At 57.2% G+C, this 21,505-nt stretch overlaps 2 protein-coding genes across 2 annotated transcripts in view; both read right to left on the reverse strand.

Annotated features, from left to right (window-relative positions):
* Positions 1 to 703: 703 nt before the first annotated feature.
* On the reverse strand, positions 704 to 10,248 carry KIAA1614 (KIAA1614 ortholog). Its single transcript, XM_054286096.1, is given in 13 exon segments — positions 704 to 897; positions 1,108 to 1,292; positions 1,405 to 1,517; positions 1,951 to 2,155; positions 2,960 to 4,396; positions 4,968 to 5,117; positions 6,227 to 6,290; positions 6,787 to 7,392; positions 9,613 to 9,714; positions 9,717 to 9,801; positions 9,804 to 9,956; positions 9,958 to 10,098; positions 10,180 to 10,248. Coding segments are annotated over 13 exon segments (3,504 nt in total).
* A 2,507-nt stretch (positions 10,249 to 12,755) lies between these two features.
* XPR1 (xenotropic and polytropic retrovirus receptor 1) overlaps positions 12,756 to 21,505 on the reverse strand; it is a 112,104-nt gene continuing 103,354 nt past the window's right edge. Inside the window, exons 12-15 of the mRNA XM_054285695.1 lie at positions 19,755 to 19,921; positions 19,298 to 19,437; positions 17,925 to 18,146; positions 12,756 to 15,777 (exon numbers count right to left, since the gene is read on the reverse strand). Coding sequence (XP_054141670.1) covers positions 15,717 to 15,777; positions 17,925 to 18,146; positions 19,298 to 19,437; positions 19,755 to 19,921 — 590 coding nt within the window. The 3' untranslated portion in view covers positions 12,756 to 15,716. The remainder of the gene's footprint in view (positions 15,778 to 17,924; positions 18,147 to 19,297; positions 19,438 to 19,754; positions 19,922 to 21,505) is intronic.

Genomic DNA, 21,505 nt, shown 5'->3' on the forward strand with positions numbered 1-21,505 from the left:
GCACCACCGTGCAGAGGGCAGCCATTGCTGCTGGAGACCCTCCAAGAACGTGTTTTGCCTTCCATGGCTGGAAAAAAGAAGCCCTCAAAATCCCCACGGAGCCCTGCAGGTGCCTGAGCCCCCCCACCTGCCTGCCCAGGGCCCCCCAGCACCACAGCACGGTCAGGAGGTGGCTGGTGGAGCAGCAGGGCCATGGAAAAAACCAAGTAGCGAAGATCCCAGGGCCCCAAGCACCACCCCAGCCCCTCCATGCCACAAGCCAAGGGCACTGTTTTGTCATTGCAGAGATGTATTTTCAGGTTTCAGTTTGTAATAATTTAAAAGAACCTCACCAGCCCTCCAGCACAAGGTGGCAGTGCCGGCAGGAAGCCCTCTGTCTCCTGGGGTCACAGAGATGCGGTGTCCCCATGCTGGTCACCCCAGTGCCTGCAGGACAGACCCACCCAGCTCTGCTGGGGCCAGGCTGTCCCCTGTCCCCCACACCTGGGCAGCTCCTGGAGACTCTGGGATGTCCTTGCTCCCACACTCTCTCCCAGGGGGACAAGGAAAGCCACTGCAGTGGAGCGGGGCTGGTCCTGGCACTGCGAGGCAGCTTGGTCCGTGCCATTCTGCAGTATGTAGGGACATCAGCGGGACATCGTCCTCCTCCCATCACTGGGACACGCTCCTCCTCTGGCCAGCCTCCGCAGGGGCGGCGGCGGGGCTAGCGCGGCGCGGGGCGGTGCCGCAGCACTCGCAGGGACAGGCTGTCAGCGCTCAGCAGCAGCTGCCGCAGCCCGGCCAGCCCCAGCCCCGAGACGGCCGCGCCGTTCACCTGCAGGATCTCGTCCCCCACGGCCAGGAGCCCCGCGTAGAGCTTGGCCGTGCCAGCATCCGCCATCTCCTGCACGTAGACACCTGCGGGGGGAACGGGGATGGGTGAGAGCCCAGGGGCAGCACAGAAACAAACCTGTGATAAACAGCCTTTGGTGAGGGCTCGTGTTCCAAGGCAAGCGCTCCGCAGCAATGGAGCAACCCCCTGCGCCGGTGCCCGAGCTCACCCCTGGGTGGGATGGGAGCCACCATGGAGGGATCAGTGTCCCAAAGCTTTGGGATGTCCCACAGTACCTGTGTCGGGCCGGCCGTGCCCGGAGGTGACGGAGAAGCCGAAGGCGCCGTGGGGCGGTCGCTGCAGCTCCAGCTGGCTGGTGCCATCGGGGAACACCTGCACCACGCGCCCCACGGCGCGCAGCTGCCCCGGCGCCCCGATGTCCTCCACGCTCAGCGAGCGCTGCGGCCCCGAGCCCCCCTTCCTGCGGGGACAGGGGACAAGGGAAGTGCTGCAGCCCCTGGTGGCACTGAGCCACCACAGCATGCCAGAACAGCGTCCTGGGCACCGCAGGGATGTGCCAGCCCCCGTCCTACCTGTCAGCCGAGGTCTGGGGCAGGAGGTAGGCACTGGCACGAGGTGTCTTCCCCAGCTGGGGATGCAGGCTCTGGATAGAGGCAGCTTTTTGGGGCTGGCAGAAGGGTGACACCTGGGGAGAAACACCTGGCTGAGATGGGGACAAACATTGTGCAGTACCGCAGTTCTTCACCACACTGTGAAGGGACAGACATCACGTGCCGAGGGAATGGAGGAGGAGGAGTGGAGGAATTAGGACATCCCACCCCCCTGGAGCACTCCCCAGCTCACTGCTGAGGAGGGACGAGCGTATCTGCTCTTCCACTACCACCCCTCTCTCCCTCCTTCCCCCTGCCACTTCCCAATTGGCTCTGGGCTTTTCAAACACAGCAGGTCTGGAGTGGCTCATCCCCCCACACCCCCTCCAGGACCACCTGAGCCACAAATCCACACTCAGGAACTCTTCATCCCAGCCCAGCATCCTTTCCTTTGTGCCACCCCAGTCTCCCCATGGCACCCCCGCATGTCCACGCTCAAGCTTGACATGAGGAAGGCTCCACGCTCACCAACTGCAGGGACTGCAGGGACGGTGACTTCTTGACGCCGGGGCTGCCCTGCGGGGACATGCCGGGGGCCGGCAGCTGCTCCATGCTGTAGCAGCGGAAGCGGCCCAGGCGCTGCTTGGTGCTCTGGCTCAGGCTGCACAGGAGCTTCTTCAGCCCCGAGGCCGAAGCGCCGCTGCCCTTGCGGCTCACTGGCCGGCCCGGCTCCCTGCGGGGACAAGGAGAGGCGTGGCGGTCACACACCGAGCGTCTGCAGGACCTGCAGCCGCCTCCGGGCTGGGGCTGCATCCTGCACCCGCCCTGGCAGCCCCGAGAGCTGCAGCACGCTGAGACTGGGGTGCACGGTGAGATTGGGGCGCACAGGGGCAGCCTCCTCCCCGCAGCAGTGCCCCAGCACACACAAGTCTGTCACTACCCAAAGTGACCCGAGGGGCTCCCTCCCCATTTTCTCCATTATTTCAGGGGTTTTACACACCTCAGAAGTCCCCTGCTCTGCCCCAAGGGATCACATCCTGCCAACGGGCTCAGAGGACCCAGCACCACCTTGGAACTCTCCTGCCAGGCTGAGACATGCAGTGCCAGGCACAGGGCTGGCAGGATCGCACAGGAAAGCCCCAAGGCAGCTGATTTTCCTCACCCAACACCAGGAAAACACCTCTGTCACATCTGCTCCAACATCCCCGGCAGAACCAGATGTGGGGAAACACAGCTCCCCCAAACACAGGGGCACACTGTAACCCCCACACCGTGGTTTCTGCGAGGTTTTTGGAGCCAAGGAGCTCAACCCAGCAGTGCCCAGCAGGGATGCTCAGGGCTGCCCGGTGTGGGAAGCCATGGCTGCCCGGTTTGGGATGCTCAGAGCTGCCCTGTTGGGATGCCAGGGCTGCCCGGTTTGGGATGCCATGGCTGCCAGGTGTGGGAGCCAGGGCTGCCCGGTCTGGGAGCCATGGCTGCCCTGTCTGGATGCCAGGGCTGCCCGGTGTGGGAGCCATGGCTGCCCATGCTCACTCACCCGTGTGCGGCGCTGCCGGCCGGGTGCCGCTGTGGCTGCGCTCCCGACATCCCGGCACCTTCCCCGTCAGGATCAGCAGCCTCGGGGGGCACGGCGGTGACAGGGCTGCCAGCGGGGTGTGACAGCGTCCCTGCAGCCACAGAGAGACAGTCACACGCCAGTTTCACTGGGGACACCCCCAGCACCCCGTGCGTGCATCTCTCACCTCTGCCCGGCCCCGGGGCGTCCTGCCCGTGGGTGTTGTTGCAGTTGTTGGTGGACAAGGCACGGAGGGGGCTCCCCGGGAGCCAGCGGGGGCTGCAGGGACTGCGGCGCTCGGCCGGGCCCGCCGTGCCCCCGGGCTGCGGGGGGGCTGCGCTGCCGGCATCGGGCTCCGGGCCCCGGCCTGCTTGGCTGGGCACCTGGCGGCTGCTGCCGGAGAACAGCGCTTTCCTGCAAGGCACCTGGGCGCAGGCCTTCTTGGTGGGAGGGGGAGCAGGGACGTGGGTGCCTGGGATGGGGGTGCTGCTCCTCAGCTGCGGGGAAGGCTCCAGGGGCTCACTGGGCTGCTGCGGGGGGCGAGCTGTGTTCATTGCTCCCTTGCTGCTGCCCCCCAGATGTCGATGGGCTTCCCCATCTTCCCGGCCGCTGGTTCTTCCCGGTGGCGGGGGGCAAACAGTGCCCGGACCCGAGTCCCCGCCCTCGGGGCCGCCGCTGGCCGCACACGTCCCCCTCCTGGCCCTGGGCTCGGGCTGCGGGGCAGCGCGGGGAGTTCTGTGCCCGCGGGTGCGGGGGTCCCGGTGCCCCCGCAGGTGGGGGCTGCGCGGTCCGGCCTCCTCGCTGTCCGTCCGGCAGCCGTCGGAGGTGTCGGTGCTCTCCAGGGCCGAGTCCACCTCGTCGATGTAGGTGACATCCCCGATGTAGGTCTCCTTGATCTTCTCGGTGTGGATGCGCTGCCGGGAGGGCAGGATCCACAGCGGGGACCCTCCAGGGCCCAGAGGCCGGATTTTCGGCTCTGTCTGGCCAGCGCCCGGCCCTCTGCCATCCCCGGGGACGCTTCTTTGTGCCGCAGGGCTGCTTTTGGCCGGCTCGGGGGCAGCTTGCGCGTCCGTGCCCCGGCCGGCGGCAGCGCCGAGGAAGGAGCCGCAGGCGCTGCACTTGCCCCCGGCCACGAGGTCTCCCCCGCGGGCTTTGGGCTGGCCGGCGCCGTCCCCCGGCTGCCTGCTGCCTGCCGGCTCCGGCGAGGCGAGGGCCGAGCCCAGCGCCCGCCGCTGCCGCAGCTGCAGCCGCTCCAGGTACCGCACCTCGGCGTCCCGCGCCGACTCGTCCTCGAAGCGGACTCGGGACGGGGACGGTCCCCGCGGCCGCCGCGGCCGCCCGCAGCTCGACTCCCCGCTGGATGAGTCGCTCAGGCTCCCGCCGTCCCGCGGGGCCACGCTCGGCCGCCCGCCGGGTTCCCTGCCATGGGGACAGACAGACGGACGCCCTGCAGGCGAGCTGCTCGGCAACCCTGGGAAAGCAGGGCGGGAGGGGGAAAACCCGGTGCGAAAGGAGGAAAGTGCAAAACCCAGCGCAAGGAGGAAAGCCCGCCCGGTGCTCCCCGGGCTGTGCACAGCCCTGCTTCCCTCCCGCCTGAAGCTGAAATCCGGAGGGGCTGCGGCTGCTGGCAGGGCTCGACCTCCATCGGCCCTTCCCTGCCCGAGGTGTGTGGTTAATCATTCCGGGAACACCACATCGCACATGACCTGGCGAGACGCCGCTGTGGTCCAGCCTCCGGCAGCGAGGAGTTCTCCCTCCTACCAGTTTTCCCTCTCGCCCGGGAAAACATTCCCCATCAGCTGGGAAACGCCATCCTCCCACCACTGATACCCCCCACAAGGAACTCCCAAACACCGGGCACATCCCGGGTACGAGGCAGCGGGTCAGACCCCGGCTTCACACACATGCCTGCACACAAGTGCCGGCTCCAAACCCCGCGTGGATGTGCCCCAAATGCGGCTGTGGGCCGGGAGCACCGTGGGGCACTGACCTGGGCTGCGGGACGGCGCCGGGCAGCAGCAGGATGTCGTGGCTGGCGCGCAGCGGGTTCGTGCGGGCCTTCATGCGGGCGCGCTGCAGCAGCTGCTTGGCCTGCTCGTGCCGCGGGCTCAGCTCCAGCTCCTGCCCGGCCACCGAGGCCCTGCAGCCCCGCAGCAGGCAGCGGGATTAGGAAAAAATAACAGGGATTAGACGTGCTTTAACAGTGACGGCGAGGCCGCCCTGCCCGGGGAAAGCGGGGCTTGGCCGCCGTTCATGGCCGGGCGGGCGGCCGCGCCGGGGATGGCCGGGCGGGCACCCCACACCCCCGGTGCCAGGTGAGACCTTGGGGCAGGCTCAGCACCCACCCAGCTCGGGCACAGGCTCGGCCGAGGCAGTGCTTTGTGCCTCGGGCATCCCAGAGGTGGACAGGGAAATGGGGGCAGGCAGCACTTCCCATCCCTGCCTGTAGCCAGGGAGGTTTAGGGCGACCCCCTGACCCGATTGTCTTGCTGCCTTCCCTTCCCTTGCAGGGGTCTTTCCCCGCACCCCTATGAGTGCTGGGTGAGGGGCCTGACAGCTCTCCCTGCTGCACCACTGCCTTCCTGGCTGGCCATGGCCCTAATCCTCCTGATTAAAATAATCAGCTCAGGCAGCCTCCCCGGGAAGCCCGGCCTTAACCTCTTCAGTGCAGCACGGTGGGCACACGCTGCCCCCCCAGCAGCGCCACGGGAGGCCCAGAACTCCCCCAGGCTTTGGCTGCCCTGCCCACGGCAGGTGCTGCATCCCTGGCTCTGCCTTGCACCCCCACCACTGATCCAGCTGCCAGAGCAGAGCACAGGCAGCGACCACAACACTGGGGGGGCTTTCCCCACTCACTGATCTGCCCTTTGCAGCCCCCAGCCTGTCACCTGCCTATGCCACCTCCTTATTTTTAGTCCGTACCTGTAAGGTTTTCCATTAGCCCAACAAGATTACACACTCCTGCTGCCTCGATCCTCTTAAGCACCTGGAGCAAATTTCTGTCCCATCCTCTTGCCCAGCTCCCTTCCTGCCCTGGCGTCCTGGCAGGGATGTCCTGAGCTCAGACACCAGGGGACACTCAGCTCTGTCCCTTGTCCCACCAAAGCATCGCTGGGGCCCAACACTCCCTCACCAGCTGCCCCACAGCCCTTGCCTGGAGCTGCTTCAAAGGGTGCATTTAAATACACAAGACTGGGGAGTGGGAAAGAAGGAAATGCCCATTTTTGTCCCAGGCTGGGACTGACCTACCTGCAGCCCTCAGCGTCCTGCAGCGAAACCCCCGAGTCCCAGTCCCCATCGCTCGCTGGCATCTCTGAAATGCAGGAAGGACAAGGCATCAGCCTGGTTGGATGGCAGCCCCCATCCTCTTGACAGCACCCCCATATATCCCATCCCACCACCCTGCACAGGGCTCTTCCAGATATTTGGCTCTAGGAGATCCCAAAGGAGGGGAATGTGGGGCAACAGCACCTGGCTGTAGGTGTGGGACTGTGGGGATGGGGGCATGGGGCCATCAAAGGAGAACTTTATTCTCTTTTCTGGTGGCAGCTTGCAAAGGGACAGTGATGCCTACAAAACCTGGTGTGTCCCCAAAATTTTCTTGCTCTTGCTTTCAGCAGTGAAATTCCTCACCAGGACACCAGAGGAGACTGGCAGGTATCACCCAGAGCACCTCCTACGTGCCGTGCAGGGGATGGGGCAGCCCTGGGGTGTGGGGCAGCAGGGAGCTGCACCTGCAGAGCGGGAGGCTGGAGGACTCCCGCCATCCCAAAGGTTTTCCCTCCCTGCCACCTTCCCAAACCACGCACCGGGAGCGGCGAGGCCCAGCACCTCGTGCAGCAGCCGCCGGTTCCTCTCCACGCGCTCAGCCAGCGAGAGCCTCTCCCAGCTCTGGGCCGCGGGTACGGGGGCTCGGCCCCGCTCCCTCAGCGGGCTCCGGGCCGCTTCATCCCGGGCGGCTCTCTCATGGAGGGAGGCGCAGTGCCAGGACCTGCTGCTGCCCTTGTCCGGGGGCAGCTCGGCGCCGCCGGGCACGTCTCCCCTGGCTGCCGGCACCCTCCAGAGCCCCGGGGTGCCGCCGCGGGCCGCGGGGCCGCTGCCAGGCTCGGGCTCGGCCCCGTCCAGCAGCCCGTCCGTCAGGTACGTGCGGAGCTGAACCCGCGGCTCCACCTCCGCCTTCCCCCGCCGGGGCCGCGGCTTCTTGGGCGAGGGGCGCTCGGGGGCAGCCGCGGGGGTCCCGGGCCGCCCGCCCCGCTTCTCCTTGAGCGCCTTCACCTTGGCCTCCAGCACGGCGTGCGGGCCGCGGGGCTCGGGGCGCTCCGGCGGGGCCGGGCCGCGGCCGCCCTGGGCGTGCTGCTGCTTGGGGGGCCGCGGCAGGCGCCGCGCCTCAGCGGGAGGGCTCCCCTCCATGGCTCCTGCGGGGATGAAACGCAGGGAATGAGCCCTGACCGCCCACAAAGGGCATCACACCACCTGCCCCGCCGGGTAAATGCAAGCAATGCCACCGGCGTGTGCCTGGAGGGGAAGGGGACAGCGAGGTGACAGAGCACCAGGCCACCCGTCCATACAGAGCACCGACACCCTGCCAGCATCACTGGGGAGCAGGGGGAATGGGGCAGCAATGAGGGATCGGTGGTTCCCCAAAACGGGTGGCCAGGGCTGGGCAGCAGCGCCAGTGCCCACCCACACTGCTCCAGGTGCCCAGGGGGACCCGGCAACAAAGCCCGGAGGGAACTGACACTTCCTGAGCTAAACCAGGGCCCCAACTCTCCGCGGAACACAAATCCCTCCCGGCGACAGCTCGTCGAGGTGCCAGCAGCCAGAGCCAGCCCCTGCTCCGCCCCGGCCCCCGGGGCCACACGTGGCACTGGTCCTGTGCCTGCCCCGCCGGCCCGGTGGCACCGAGCAGCCGCTGCCCTCCTGCACCCCGGGAGCATCCCGTCCCATCCCGTCCCCGTGATGGCCCCGGAGGAGCTTCCCCCGTGGCCGCGGTGCAGGAGCATCCCCGTGGCACCCCCGGGCCCCATGGCCGCGCCACAGCCCCTCACAGCCCCAGGCTGAGAGGGACGGGGCACGGGCGGGATGCGAGGGCTGTCCTTACCCCCGGAGCAGCATCGGGAGAGGGCTGGGAAAGAAGGAGAAAGAAAGCGGAAGAAGGGAAGGAAGCAGGGGAGGGAAAAAAAGAAATTAAAAAAAAAAAAACGGCCAAACCAGCAAATCCCAGCCCCTCCAGCCGAGCCCGAGCTCAGCCGCTTGGCTGGGCTGTGGGGCCGTGCTGGCCCTGCCTCCCGCCCCGGCCTCCTCCTCCTCCTCCTCCTCTCCGCGCACCCGGCCAAAGCCGGCCCGGTCCCCGCAGGGCCACCGCGGCCACGGCCACGCTGGGGACAGGGGCTGACCCCGTCCGCCACCCAGGGAACGCCACAGGAGGGAACCCAGCGGTCCGGGATGGAGGGATCCTGCCCCGGCCCTCCCTCAGGAATGTCCTTTGTGTGGGCTGCGGAGCGAAGCCGGGCCCTGCCGGGGGGGCTGTCCCGCATGTCCCCGCTGCTCCGCCGGCTCTCGGCACCTCCCTGCGAGCATCACACGTTTGCAGCTGTGCTAAATTCCCCTGCTTCCCGCAGGCCAAATCCTGCTTGGACCCACGGCGAGCCAGGGCCGTGGAGGAGAGCAGTGGAAGCCGAGCTGGGTACATCCCTACACATCCCTACCTGCAAACACGGCATGCCACACGTGCCTGCCCACCGCACACCGACACCCCCATCCTGCTCCCCATTCTGAGGCCCTGAACACCAACACCCCCATCCTGAGGCCCTGCACACCCACACCCTCAATCCTGAGGGCCTGCACACCAACACCCCCATCCTGCACCCCTTCTGAGGCCCTGCACACCAACACCCCCATCCTGCACCCATCCTGAGCCCTGCACACCCACACCTCCATCCTGCGGTCCTGCACACCAACACCCCCATCCTGAAGCCCTGCACACCAACACCCCCATCCTGCCCCCATCCTGAGGCCCTGCACACCAAAATCCCCATTCTGAGGCCCGGCACACCAACACCCCCATCCTGCCCCCTTTCCCCAGGCCCTGCACACCCACACCTCCATCCTGCCCCCTCCCCATGTCCCCCCACACAGGACAGGGGTCCCGGGTGGGCAGTGCTCACCTGGAAGTGCCAGGGCTGCTGTTCCTGAGGGCACCGGGGCTCTGAGGGGGCCCAGGGCGTCCCAGCCCCGCTGCGGCTGCCGCTTTAAGCTGTGGCTTTTGATATTCGTGATTGGTTTCATAATCCCGATGAAAAGGAAATCACCAGGATTATGAAATTGTTTTAATCCTCCTGGCTCTGGCCGCACCGGCCCCTGCCAGCACGAGCAGCAAGAAATCACTTTTATCTTCTTAAAATGTCCCCGGCCACCCCGGTGGCCATGGGGCCCTCATCACAGCCAAACCTGAGCCCAAGGGCTTCCTTCCTTCCCCACGGGGCTGACACAGGGGGACTCCATGGGGGACAGAATGAGCATCTTCACTAGGAAGGGCCAGCTGAGAGCTCTGTGTGGAAAAGCCCAGGGCAGAGGAACCACCCTCACCCTGCATTGTGTCCAACCTCCCCTGTGACACCAGGACTCATCCTTACCTGCAGGCCATTCCAGAAAGGGATCCTGGCTCCTCCGCCTGGGCTCTGGAGGTGACACACGCTTGGGAGATGTCCCCATGGAGCTGGGGTGAGGTGCCAAAGGGCAGCAGGAGGGCTCCTGCCACCAGCCAGGCTCCTGCCACCAGCCAGGAATGCCAGCAGGGAGCTGTGGCTGGGATTAAACCTCCCAGGGAAGTGGCTGCTGTGAGCAGCAACAGGCTTAGAGTGATTTCAAGGCTCTGGGCTCTCTTCTGGAGGCAGATTGATTGCAAGAGGCAACGGAGAGATTCAAAGAGCAGAATAAAAGCACAGACCCCAAACAACCCAGGGCTGGGCTGCTCAGCACTGGTCACACACTGTGCTGGCAGGACATCCCCTTGCACTGGGGATCAGCTGGAGAGAGGCAACCAAAGGCTCCCAAAAGGACCACGAGCCTGTGGCCAGCACAGCCCAGTCTGGGCTGGAGGTTCCCTCCAGCACCAGCCCCTGGCATGCAGAGTGTGAGCTGGGCTGTGCTGGGGGAAAGCTGGGCTGCTTCCTGTGAGCCCCTCCAACCCCTCCTCAGACAGCTCCCTCCTCCAAGCACCTCCATCCACCTCCTCCCAGGACATGGATGTCCTCCACCTCCAGCGACATCCCACAGCTCCCAAGAGAGCAGAAGCAGCAGGAGCCAATGTTCCGTGGGTGGATGCAGCACAGGGGTGGCACTTGGGAAGACACACACACAGACCAGGGACAAAAGAGCCATCAGATCATTGGAAAACAAAGAGCTTGTAATAATGAAAAAAGGACAGATTTCGTAACCAATCACTTTTTCCTTTGAAAAAACACAATCACAGTAACTTTGCTGTATACAACCACCTAGAAACTATGAAACAGTATCACATTGTGCAGTATTTTTTTTTTTAAACCTACTTATCAAGAAGGGAATTCCACACTTCAAAAATTATATCCATTTGGGGAGGAAGGAGGAGGAGGAGACAGCTAATAGCGCAGTCACAGATACATCATGAGTCCAAGCAAGCGGCAATTCTTTGTCCTCACCTTTTCCACTGAGCCAAAACAGAAGAGTGGAGAAGGGGATAGCAAAAGAGAAAGGAGCGGGGAAGAAAGAAAGCACCCACAGAGGACTAATCACACTCCATAATTACTTTTGACATCTACAGGGCTTCATAGAAAGATCATTTAGACCAACACAGCGGGGAGGGGGAGAGGAAGGCGGCAGTGGGGCCCGGGGGGAACTTTGGCATTTCCACTCCGGGCCCCTCCCGAGCGTCCATCCTTGGCCACGAGGACCTATGGGACGGAGAGGTCACGGCAAGTTCCACCAGGATGCCCAATTCCTCCTCTGGAGTGAAGAGTTTGCAATTTGGTTTACAGAGTTTGAGGGACTGTCAGGCCGCAGGGCACCGTGCCAGGCAGGGGCGGTGCCCGGGCCAGGGCAGCCTTGGCTCCCACCGGGACCAGGGCTGGGGTGTCAGCATCGGGGAGCTTCCCGTGCTGGCTCCCTTCCCTCTCCTTCCCCAGGCTGTTGCAGCAGGGATTGGAGCCCCCAGGGATGGTGACACACCAGTTTAGCCCACGGTGGCAGCAGGGGATGCTCGCCCCAAGGTGCAGAATTTGGGATGGGGGTCATGAAAAGGAGGCAAGGTCTGATGAGGTGACAGCCACTGAGCCCAGCCGTGGCTGCTGCAGAGGTATCCCAGGGATTTACCACCCTTCCCCCAGGAGCCCCAGCCCCTCTTTTCCAAGGAGACAAAACAATCCGGTTGCCTTCTGGAATAAAAACGTAAATTAAAGAAAAATAATAATGTTTAAGGCAGAAGATCACCTTCCCCCTGCGAGTGCAAGGCAGAAGGGCGGAGGAGAGGACGGAGGACACGGAGCTGGGATGCAGCATGTAAGCAAAGTGTCTTTTATGTCCCAGCTTGCCAAGCCACGTCCCAGCCCCAGGACACTTCCCAGCACATGTCCTGACGCTGGGGACACAGCCCCTGGAGCCCAGTGAGCAGAGCAGGGCAGGGCACATCCCTGCAGGACAAGGCCAAACCCCCTGAGCTGTTCAAAACACAGCAAAGGCTTCACGCTGTCCCCACTGCTCGCTGGAAGTGAAATCCCCAGGGACTGTCATCTCCTGCAGCAGAAGTGCTTTCCCTCCCTGTCTGCCACACTGGCCTGGCAGCTGAGCACCAGCACAGAGGCAGAAGGAGCAGCACAAGGGTTTTTAGGGGAGTAGGAACATCTGGATCCAACTCGGCTGAGATTTCCACCAGAGATCTCTCCCATTCCAAGATGTTCATGCTGAAGGCTGCTGCCAGACCCCTTTCATTGGAATCAAACAGCAAAGACACTGAGAGAATGAGGAGGGCCAGGAGCAGGGTTGGAAAGGTGTAGGATGAACACCAGCTGACTTTGGGAATGCACCTGGATGAGAGAGGTAGGAGCTTACTGGATACACAAAGGCTGCAGCCAGGAGAGCTGCAGATGCATTTCTTTTAAAACGTGGTGGGACAGCATCAGTTCTCATTGGAGAGCCCCCACTCCTGCTTGCTGAGTCCAAAGATCCCAATCCTGCCCTGCTGTCCTGCCAGGAACACACCCATGGCACATGGCATTGCCCTGCCCAAGCACAGGGACCTGGTGTTTCCCAAAGCCACACAGGGAACCACAGCCAGCAAATAAACTCTGGATGCTGCAACACCTCACCCCCTGCAACCCCAAATCCCCAGAGGAGCAGCAGGATGGAAAGTTGGAGGGAATCAGCATGGAGAAGCAAGTTCAAAGGGAATCTCCAAAAGCCATAAATGCCACAGGGTGGCATCTCCTCTCCTTAGACTGCACCATCCATGGGTTTCACCAGACCAAAGCAGCTCCACAGCATCCTCAGAGCTGTACAATCCAACCTCCACTGAATCACGAGGCACAGCCCAGCACCTGAAATCCACAGCTTAAAGACTTCCTCAGCTTCCAGCTCCCACCCAGCTGCATCCCAACAACTAAAGCAGCAGACAAACCCCTCACCCCCAGCTCATTTTAACACTGCTCTGTCCTTCTGGACTGCCACCCTGCTGCTCTCCCTACAGGAGTGTTCTCAGGCACCCCTGAGCAGAGCCCAGCTCAGGAAATGCAGCCACCCTGGGAATGTCCCCATCCCCTGGCTCCTGCTGCTCCCAAGGAGGGACAGGGCTATTTTCTCTCACCATCTGCTGTGCTTCATTAGGTCTCCCTTTATTGGCCAGATGTTCCTGTAGACGTGGAGCCATCCCAGCTTTAATGCTCGCTCTCAGGAGGAATCTGCACGCCTGATTTCTCAGAAATCTCTGGGAGGGAGGGAACAGGCAGATGCAGGGCTGGGAGCTAGGAGCCTTTAAAAGCCACACTTCTGGGAATTCAGGCTGCTCTCCCCCGAGACAGCATCTTCACTGCCAAAAGGGACCATGTTTTATTTTAGGAGATCATGTTTGCTCCTCATAGCATGCCACCTCCCTTTTTTGTTTTTGGTTTTTTTTCTCCTTACTTCTCCTGCCAGCAAAGACAGAAAAAGGGAAGAGAAAGAGCAGAGCAAGGAGCAGGGCAGATGGACAGACTGAATTCTTGCTTCCCATCAGGATTTGGGTAAACTACAGAATAAGAATTTAATCACTTGCAACCCGACCCACCCCGTCACGTTGGGAAGCAGAGGGTGGGACGGTGCAGCTGCAGGATGGACAGATGGACACAGGCCACCCAGCCCTGCCCTGCCCTCCCCAGCCCAGCTGAGGAAGGCAGGGTGCTCCCAGGGGACTGGCACCACTTCCAAATCACAGAACCATGGAATGGTTTGGGTTGGAAGGGACCTTAAGGACCATAGAGTTCCAACCCCCTGCCACAGGCAGGGACACCCTCCACTACACCAAACTGCTCACAATGTCTCTGCATTTTTAATTTCCTTCTGAAAGGAAGATAATTACCAGTAAAGCTCAGATTCTTTGTATAAAAAACACAACACTTTGCTTAAGTAACACCCACTGGTGTTACTTGATTTGAATAAATCCAAATAATTTTGGATTTTCTCCCTCCCAGTGCAGCTGCCCTCCCCTCAGCTCCCCAGGCAGGGATGGCTCCATTCCCCACTGCTGCAAATACCCACACATGGTTTGGACATGGCACCAGTGCTAATTAGGAACTGAAATATTTTAAGGGGCTGAAATATTTTAAGGGACTTTATTCCAGACTCCACTTCCGTGGGAATGCTCTGTTTAAAGTATGAGCTGACCTGAGGGAGGTAAAGGCAGGAATCCAGCACAGCCCCAGCTCATCCAGCTCTACTCCCACCAGAGCAGCCCCACACGGAGGGAGATGAGAGGAGCAGCACCACAACAGGGTTTTAATCTATTTAAAGGGTTTTAATCTATTCCCAACTAAATGAAGAGAAGCAAGTTTCCTTCTTCAGCTCCTCTGGGCAAGAGGCACAGCAGGCAAACTGAGCAAATGCAACATTCTGGTGCTGATTAAGGGAAACAATGACCAAACAGCAATTGAGGAGAGATTCCTGCCATTCCACTGCCCAAACTGGCACCAGCCAGGTGAGGATCCTCCTTCAGGAGTGTCACCCTTCCCTGGCAGACCCAGGGAGAACAAGGGAAGGGAAGGACCACAGCACTCTGAGGGCTCCATGGCTCCCTCCCAGGAGGAGGGGAGACCAACGAGACCATCGAGTTCACATCTCTCTTCCAACATTATTTGCTCAGCTGTCCATTACCCAAATCTGCTCAAGTATCCCACTTCCCAAACTGGGAGAATGAGATGAGCCAAGGGGCAGATGACCAGGACAGTGCCCAACAGAGGCTTTTTGCTAAACCAGGAGCCCCAGAAGAGCTGTTTCCATCTCACCTTCCCCATCAGGACACCACAGTTCTTTCCATGCTCCCTGAAACACACCACCACTCCTAAGCCCCAGCCTGATGAACCCCCTCTGTCCCATGAGAACTGTCACCTCCTTGCCTTGTCCCACCTTGCTGGGCTGCTGGAGAACTCCTGAAAAGCTCTCTGCTCGGACTGAGACGCCCTCATGACACACCTAAGGCTTGGAAAAGTATTTTTGGATCTGGAGAATGAAGTTCCAAAGCCTTTGCTCGCTCAGTGGTTTGTGCTGTTGGTGGGAACCAACTCTCCTTTCCTTAGGATCATCTGCACTACTTTCACACATGGAGAAGTTGGCTTTGAACTGGCATGACAGACATGCCCAGAAGCAGCAGCAGCAACTAAAAAAATATCACAAAGAGAAACTTTGGTTTAAAATAAAATTGAAAAGAAATAAAAGAGAGAGAAGGTACACACAGGTGCAAGTTGTCTCACTGAAGGGGTATTTGCAGGGGGCATCACCCCACAACCCTGGAGATGGAAATCTACATTCCCCACTTTGTTTTACCATTACAACCGTCATTGCACAGGACTCAAAATCACTCTCATATGGTTGTTAAGTTTCATAAATAATGTGAAAACTATATGCAACAGATACATCATATTTCCAAAAAATTATAAGAAAAGTTACATCAAATTAAAAAGTAGCTTCATGAATGAAGATACTGCTCTAAGTGCACTTTCCCTGCAAGTGCAGCCAGTGCCTCAGCGCTGGATATGAAGGAAAAAAAACCCAAACAACTGAAAAATAAAATCAACAACAAAAATATCAGATTTAAAAAGTCCGGTTTCAACCAGTCAAAACCGGGCCAAGCAGAAACTGAGTGTGCTCTTGGCACTGTCCCATGAGGGAGTCCCTATGATGCTTCGTTATCCAGATAAGGTTTGTATGTCCTTGTTGAGACTGTAAACAATCCTTCTTTCCTGAACTGTCCTCTTTATTGGCAAAACAAAGTAAAATATTTTATTTTTGTTTGTTTGTTTGTTTGTTTAAAATAGAACATTAAAATTAACCCAGAAGAAAAGAAACAAAACACAGTGAGCTTGCTGGAGTCCATAGGATCTGGTCTGGAAGAGCTCAGAAAACGTGTTCAGTGTTTTCTCCTGTTTTCAGCTGGATCTGTACCAGAGCTCGGGTTACTTGGGGAAGAGGGGAACAGAACGAGAAAACAAAGGATGTGGAATAAGAGAACGTGGCCATCTCATGTGTTCACTTCATTTGCTAGGTCCTCTATCAATACCTTTGTGTCAGAAGCCTTCGACCTGGAAAAGAAAAAAACACAAAACACTCACTGGGGAGAAGGAATTCCTGGAATGACGTGCAGACAGCAAACCCACAGTCCACTTGGGGGAATAAAAAAAGGGAAAATATGTCTTTCTTATGCAGAGGGGGAACAAACAATCTACTGTTTCACACCCTCCCACTCTCCCTGGGAATTGCAGAGCCTTGTAAAGATCCCCAGCTGTCCCTCAGCATCCCCCTCCTGTGGCACTGCCCACTCTGCCCATGGCCAGTGTCACCTGCCAGGCTGTGACATGTGGGGCACCTGCTCAGCCCTCCCCACAGAACCCCACCAAACCCTTGCAGGATCCACAGGAGCATTCCTGCTCCATCTCCTGCTGGGCTGCAGGAAGGAGCAGGAAGTCCTTTAGGGATATGCCTGGCACATCTCCATCACTGCATGTCTGAGGGATAAATGGGCATGGCTGGAGGGAACTCTAGCAGCCTTTGGCTCACATTCCCTTTGCATAACATTTTTCAGTCTCTAGCAGCCACCTCGAGGCTGTTGGTATTGGTGCCATCCGGCAGGGACAAGAGCCAAGCCCAGCCCTGGGGCCAGAGCACACCCTCCTCCTCCTCCTCCTCCTTCTCCCACCCCTCCCAGGCAGTGCTGCAGGGATTGCACAACACTCCTGACCTGCTGTGCCTCAGCCTCGGCTTGCTCCCTGGCCAAAGGGTAGGGCGGCACAACTGTGCTGCCAGGGCACGAGGGACACGGGACACTGGAACTGCAGGGAAAACACACAGTGGGCAGGTTCAGGGGCTGGGGTGCAGGGTGGGGCAACATTTGGGGTGCAAGGATGATGGCTGGGAAGAAAAAAAATGTAAGGGTTTGCATTTGAGAGAGGAAGGAGTCTGAGATCTTACATATGAACCTTAACCAAAGAATAACTGGAATCATACAGAGACGTGGAATGGTTTGGGCTGGAAAGGACCTTAAAGATCATCTGGTTCCAACCCCCCTGCCAGAGGCAGGGATGTGAGTGACATCCATATTGCTCAGGGCCAAATCCAGCCTGGCCTTGAACACTTCCAGGGATCCAGGGGCATCCACAGCTTCTCTGGGCACCCTGTGCCAGGGCCTCACCACCCTCACAGAGAAGAATTTCTTCTTAATATCTAATCTAACTCTGCCCTCTGTCAGTTTAAAACCATTGGCCCTTCTGTCACCATGAGGTATAAAGAGCCCCTCTCCCTCTTTCTCAGAAATGTCTGCTTGAGGAGAACCTCTCCTCCAGTTTGCATTTATAACCTCTGGCAGCCTATTTCTGCAGGAGGGGACCCTTGTAAAAAGGGTGAGTAAAACGGGAACTCCCTTTCCTGATTTCAGGAGTTTCCCTTTCCTTTCCACTTGGGGTTCTGGTAAACCCCAAATGCCTAAAGGATGGATTAATTCTCTGGCAGAGGGAGGAATGCTCATTCACTTAGTTGGACCTGCCCTACCTTTGATGACTTTGAAAATCTTTGCGTGACTTTGAAAATCTTTGCACGACTTGGAACCCTTTGTGCCATTCTCAGTGCAGGACTCCCAGCCCATAAACAACCAGCAGGCACCAGCAGCAGCTGCAGGGCAGGCTTCTGTAGCAGTTCTATTACTTTCTTTTAAGCTTTTTCTTTCCTTTTTATCAGTTAATCTAAATATAAATTTAGATATCCATTTAAAGAGCAGTGTAGAATATCCAGAATTATGATAAAATATATAATTTTCTAGCAAGTAAAGGTCATAAAGCTAGATGACTCAAGTAAGGTTGATTTAACTGAGTCTAATAAATCTCTATTCAATAAAAGGTGTAGAAATCTAAGAGGAAAAAAAAATAATTGAATGAGAAATGTGTACTACAATATTATCATATCTTACATAAAAATGTAGCAGTAGGAACAACACCAGTTATGGGAAAAATTACCTTACTGGCATGCATAAAGTTGTCTCTAAATAATGCAAAAACATGATTCTGACAGCTTCTGAATCCTAAGGGAAGAGTTTGAGGTAATGGAAAAGGTTTTGCCTTTAACAGGACGGAAGCACAACTGCAATCTCCACTGAGCACTGTGCACACTCAGAGCGCAGGGGGGACAGAACAGATGTGCAAACAGCAGAGGTTGTTATTTGGAGCACGGCTGAACGTACTGTGTGCCGAGGCGCGGCCGGCGCAGGGACACGCTCAGGCTGCGCTTCCACTGCTTGCTCTTGCGGCGGTTGCGCACGCCGTCCTCCTGGTCCATCATCTGGTCCAGGAGCGTCAGGTCGTCGGCGTTGAGTGGCGCCACCGAGATGTCCCTCACGGCACGGAACTCCCCGCAGTTGTTCAGGTGCTCGTTCTCCAGGCGGAAGAAGTTCCACACAAACCGCCTGCGGGGATGGATGGATGGATGGATGGATGGATGGATGGATGGAGAGGAAAAAATGAGAATTACCAACTGAGTTCCACTTTTGCAGGTGTTTCCCGCGTTTGGCAAAGCACTGGAGAAAAATCCAGTGGCTAACAGCAACATCTTTCCTCTGGAGAACAGAACCTGTCAGGCTTATTCCCTATCCTAATTTGGACAGCATGCATTGTTCAAGCATTACAAGGCGAATGCTGTTATAGGAGCTTCTTCCAGCCAGGTCTCATAAGCCTTTGGTGGTCTATAACACACCCAAGATAGCTCAGCTACCCTTGGAGGCATAAAAATCAGCAGGATGGCTTCTGTTGCAGTGTTGGAAACAAAAAGGTTTAATAAAAGGTAAAATAACAAACAGAGAAAAACCAAGCCAGGTGCCAGAGGTTCTTGCTCCTGGTAAAACACCCCACAAAAGCAATTAGTTTCTTTGTTCACTTCTTTTTCTAGTAAATTGCTCAAGTGGGACTTTTTGGCTCCTGTCCAATTGGCCATCCTTAAGTTTGAGGTGAAGTCCCCCAGGCCTCTGAGGTGTCTTTTTCATGTAATCAAGGAGAGAAACTTCTGGGCTTCTTTCCTTTTTGAGAGGACAAAGGATAGTCTTGTCACTCTCTCAACAGGGGGCACATTCCTACAAAAGGCCACCTCCAGCACCTACATGAGAGAGGGTCAGCATCAAGTTCTTCCCAGGAAGCTGTGGGGGTGGATTTCCAGCTACAGGAAAGGTGTTTAAAACTCCTGGAAGCTTGCAGCATCCAAATCAATGACACAGAATACAAAGAGGTTTGAAAATTGGAAACTTGAGACTCAAGAGAAGTTTTAGTTGGAAATTTCAAGAAATTTGGTAAAAACTAACCCCTCAAGATTATGTCATGGCTCAGAAGGAACTGCAAACACAATGTGAAGGATTCAGCTCCACACTGTGGCAGAGCCCCCTACCCTTTTCTTCACTCAGCACCCTGTTTGGATTAAATATTCCTGCTAATCCTGGTCTCCTTGAAACAAAACCCAGTATATTCCACAACCAAGGATCCAGGTGCTTCCCTCCCAATGCTGATGTTACAGAACAAAAAAGTGAAAATAAAACCAAGAGAAATGAGCTGCTCAGCCCAGCAGCCTTACCGGAACACCTCAAGTGGGGCAAACACAGTAGAAATGATGTCTGCAGCGTAGGGAAAGATTTGCATGGAAGTGAGGGAGATCTGGATGGTCCACGCAAAACGCAGGATGACATCTTCTACAATGGCACAATAGTAGTACGCCTGAGGAGCAACAAGAACACAACAGCTCAGCAAACACCTTCTGCATCCAAAAGACCTCATCAGGCCTTTGGGAAGCTACAGAATCTGCTGCTCACACTCAGACAAAATAAGGGCAATGATCTCTCAGAAACAAATTTAATTTGTTGATCATTTCAACGAGAAATGACCTCTTGGAAACAAATCAGCTCTACTGCTGGAAAATCCCAGGCTGTAGCATTGAAATGCTCCAGTGGGTAACTGCAACATGCTCTAAACTCAGCAAGTTTGGTTAAAGTGTTACAAGGCTGTCCTAAGGTAAGAGCAGGCTGCATACGCACTTTCTGTGGGTAGACAATTCCTTCTCGGAGAAAGGTATTTTCACCAGCATTTTTGTCAAAGAGACCCCAGTCCATCTTCAGGTCCCAAATGAGGGTATAGCAAGAGCTGATGAAACAGAAGATAATCCACAGGTAGAAGAACACTTGGGTGTCACTGTGGTTTTTAGCTGGAAAAGAGAAGAACAACACACTTGTGTAGAACTGAGAGCACATTCCTTCTTAAAACAGCTACAAACTGCCTCATTTGAACAGTGGAAATCACCTCTTCTAGCCAAGTTCTGGCAAAATACATCAAATACAATTCTGAGCCAAACCAACACCCTTAGCAGTACCTGCTTTTTATTGTTATTCAAATTCCACTTTCATCTCATTCACCTTTCAGCACCTGGGATTGAAATTTACATTAATATTTGGAACAGGCTCCCAGGGAAGTGGTCACAGTCCCAAGCCTGCCTGAGTTCAGGAAGCATTTGGGGAACACCCCGAGGCACATGGTGGGATTCCTGGGGATGGTCCTATGCAGGGCCAGCAGCTGGGCTCGAGGATCCAACTCAGGATATTCCATGGTTTTTATTTTCCTGGATTCATGGCAGAGCTGCCGTTCTGGCTCTGAACAGCAGGTGGAAGCTGAGGGCCACATTTCACAAAGGACACGGGCTCTTACAAAGGACACAGCACTGACGCAGAGCCCAGCGAGGAGGGTTTGGTAAGAAAATATTTGAGTTTGTATTAACATCAACAACAGTGAATCAGTTGGTAATTCCCCCATTTTCTCTCCACTAGAAGCCTGAAGAGCATGAGCAGTACAGGAATTACCCCCAGCCATTTCAGAGCTTGTGGTGGCGAGGGAAAAGGCTGCAGTACATTAAAATGTACAAATCCTAAAGCAGGCTCTGCATGGAGTTTTAAATACCCATACAGAGCTCCTCTTTGGAAACAGGAGACTGTGGGCCCACCATCTGCTCAGCTGGGGATAATTTCTTCAACCTTGTTTCTCACTCCCCCCTGGAAAGGTTACGTTGCTCTCAATTTGGCTACAATTCCCTACATCAGCTGCCTGGGGAAAACCAAACAGAGCTGGTATTTCTGTTTGCTTTTGGAAAGCTGGCTCCAAAAATTCATGCAAATAAACCCCATTATGATGCTTCAGAAGGCTGAGACATTTTGCACCTGGCTGCTTGCAGGAATCTCTCCTTTCTGTGCAGCCTCAGCAGTTGCTCATTCACCGATTCCCTCTAACAAAGCAAACAACATTTCCAGTACAAAAAAGAGATGTTTTCAGCCCAAGCCCAACATCACACTAAACAACAGCACCTTTTTCTATTTATGTGGCTTTAAAACAACAGAATCCCCGCAGCTGATCAGCCAGGGAGCAACAGGACGATTTTCCCTCTGTATTTCCAGCAATTACGATTAGATGTAAAGCGGCGATCCGATAAAATTAATGGAGGTGAAAATGAGAGTACATTCCTCCCATTACGCCTTTCAGGCTTCCTGGACATGATGTGCAGGATATAGGTCAAACCCACACGCTCCTTCCCCTCTCAAAACACCCCCCTAAGGCAAACCTCTGAACCTTCCCCTCTCAAAACACCCCCCTAAGGCAAACCTCTGAACACCACTCATGCAGCAAAGCCCGTTGTTTTGCACAGGAAAAGGGCACGGCATGGCTGCAGCTCCCAGCTCTGAGCAGCTTTGGGGCAAGGCTGGAAACCTCTCAGCACTCCCCACATGCTCAGCTTGGCCAAGAC

This window comes from Melozone crissalis, unplaced genomic scaffold, assembly GCF_028551555.1.
Source record: "Melozone crissalis strain CALT ecotype California unplaced genomic scaffold, PUWL_Pcris_2 ptg000045l_1, whole genome shotgun sequence".
Lineage (NCBI taxonomy): Eukaryota > Metazoa > Chordata > Aves > Passeriformes > Passerellidae > Melozone > Melozone crissalis.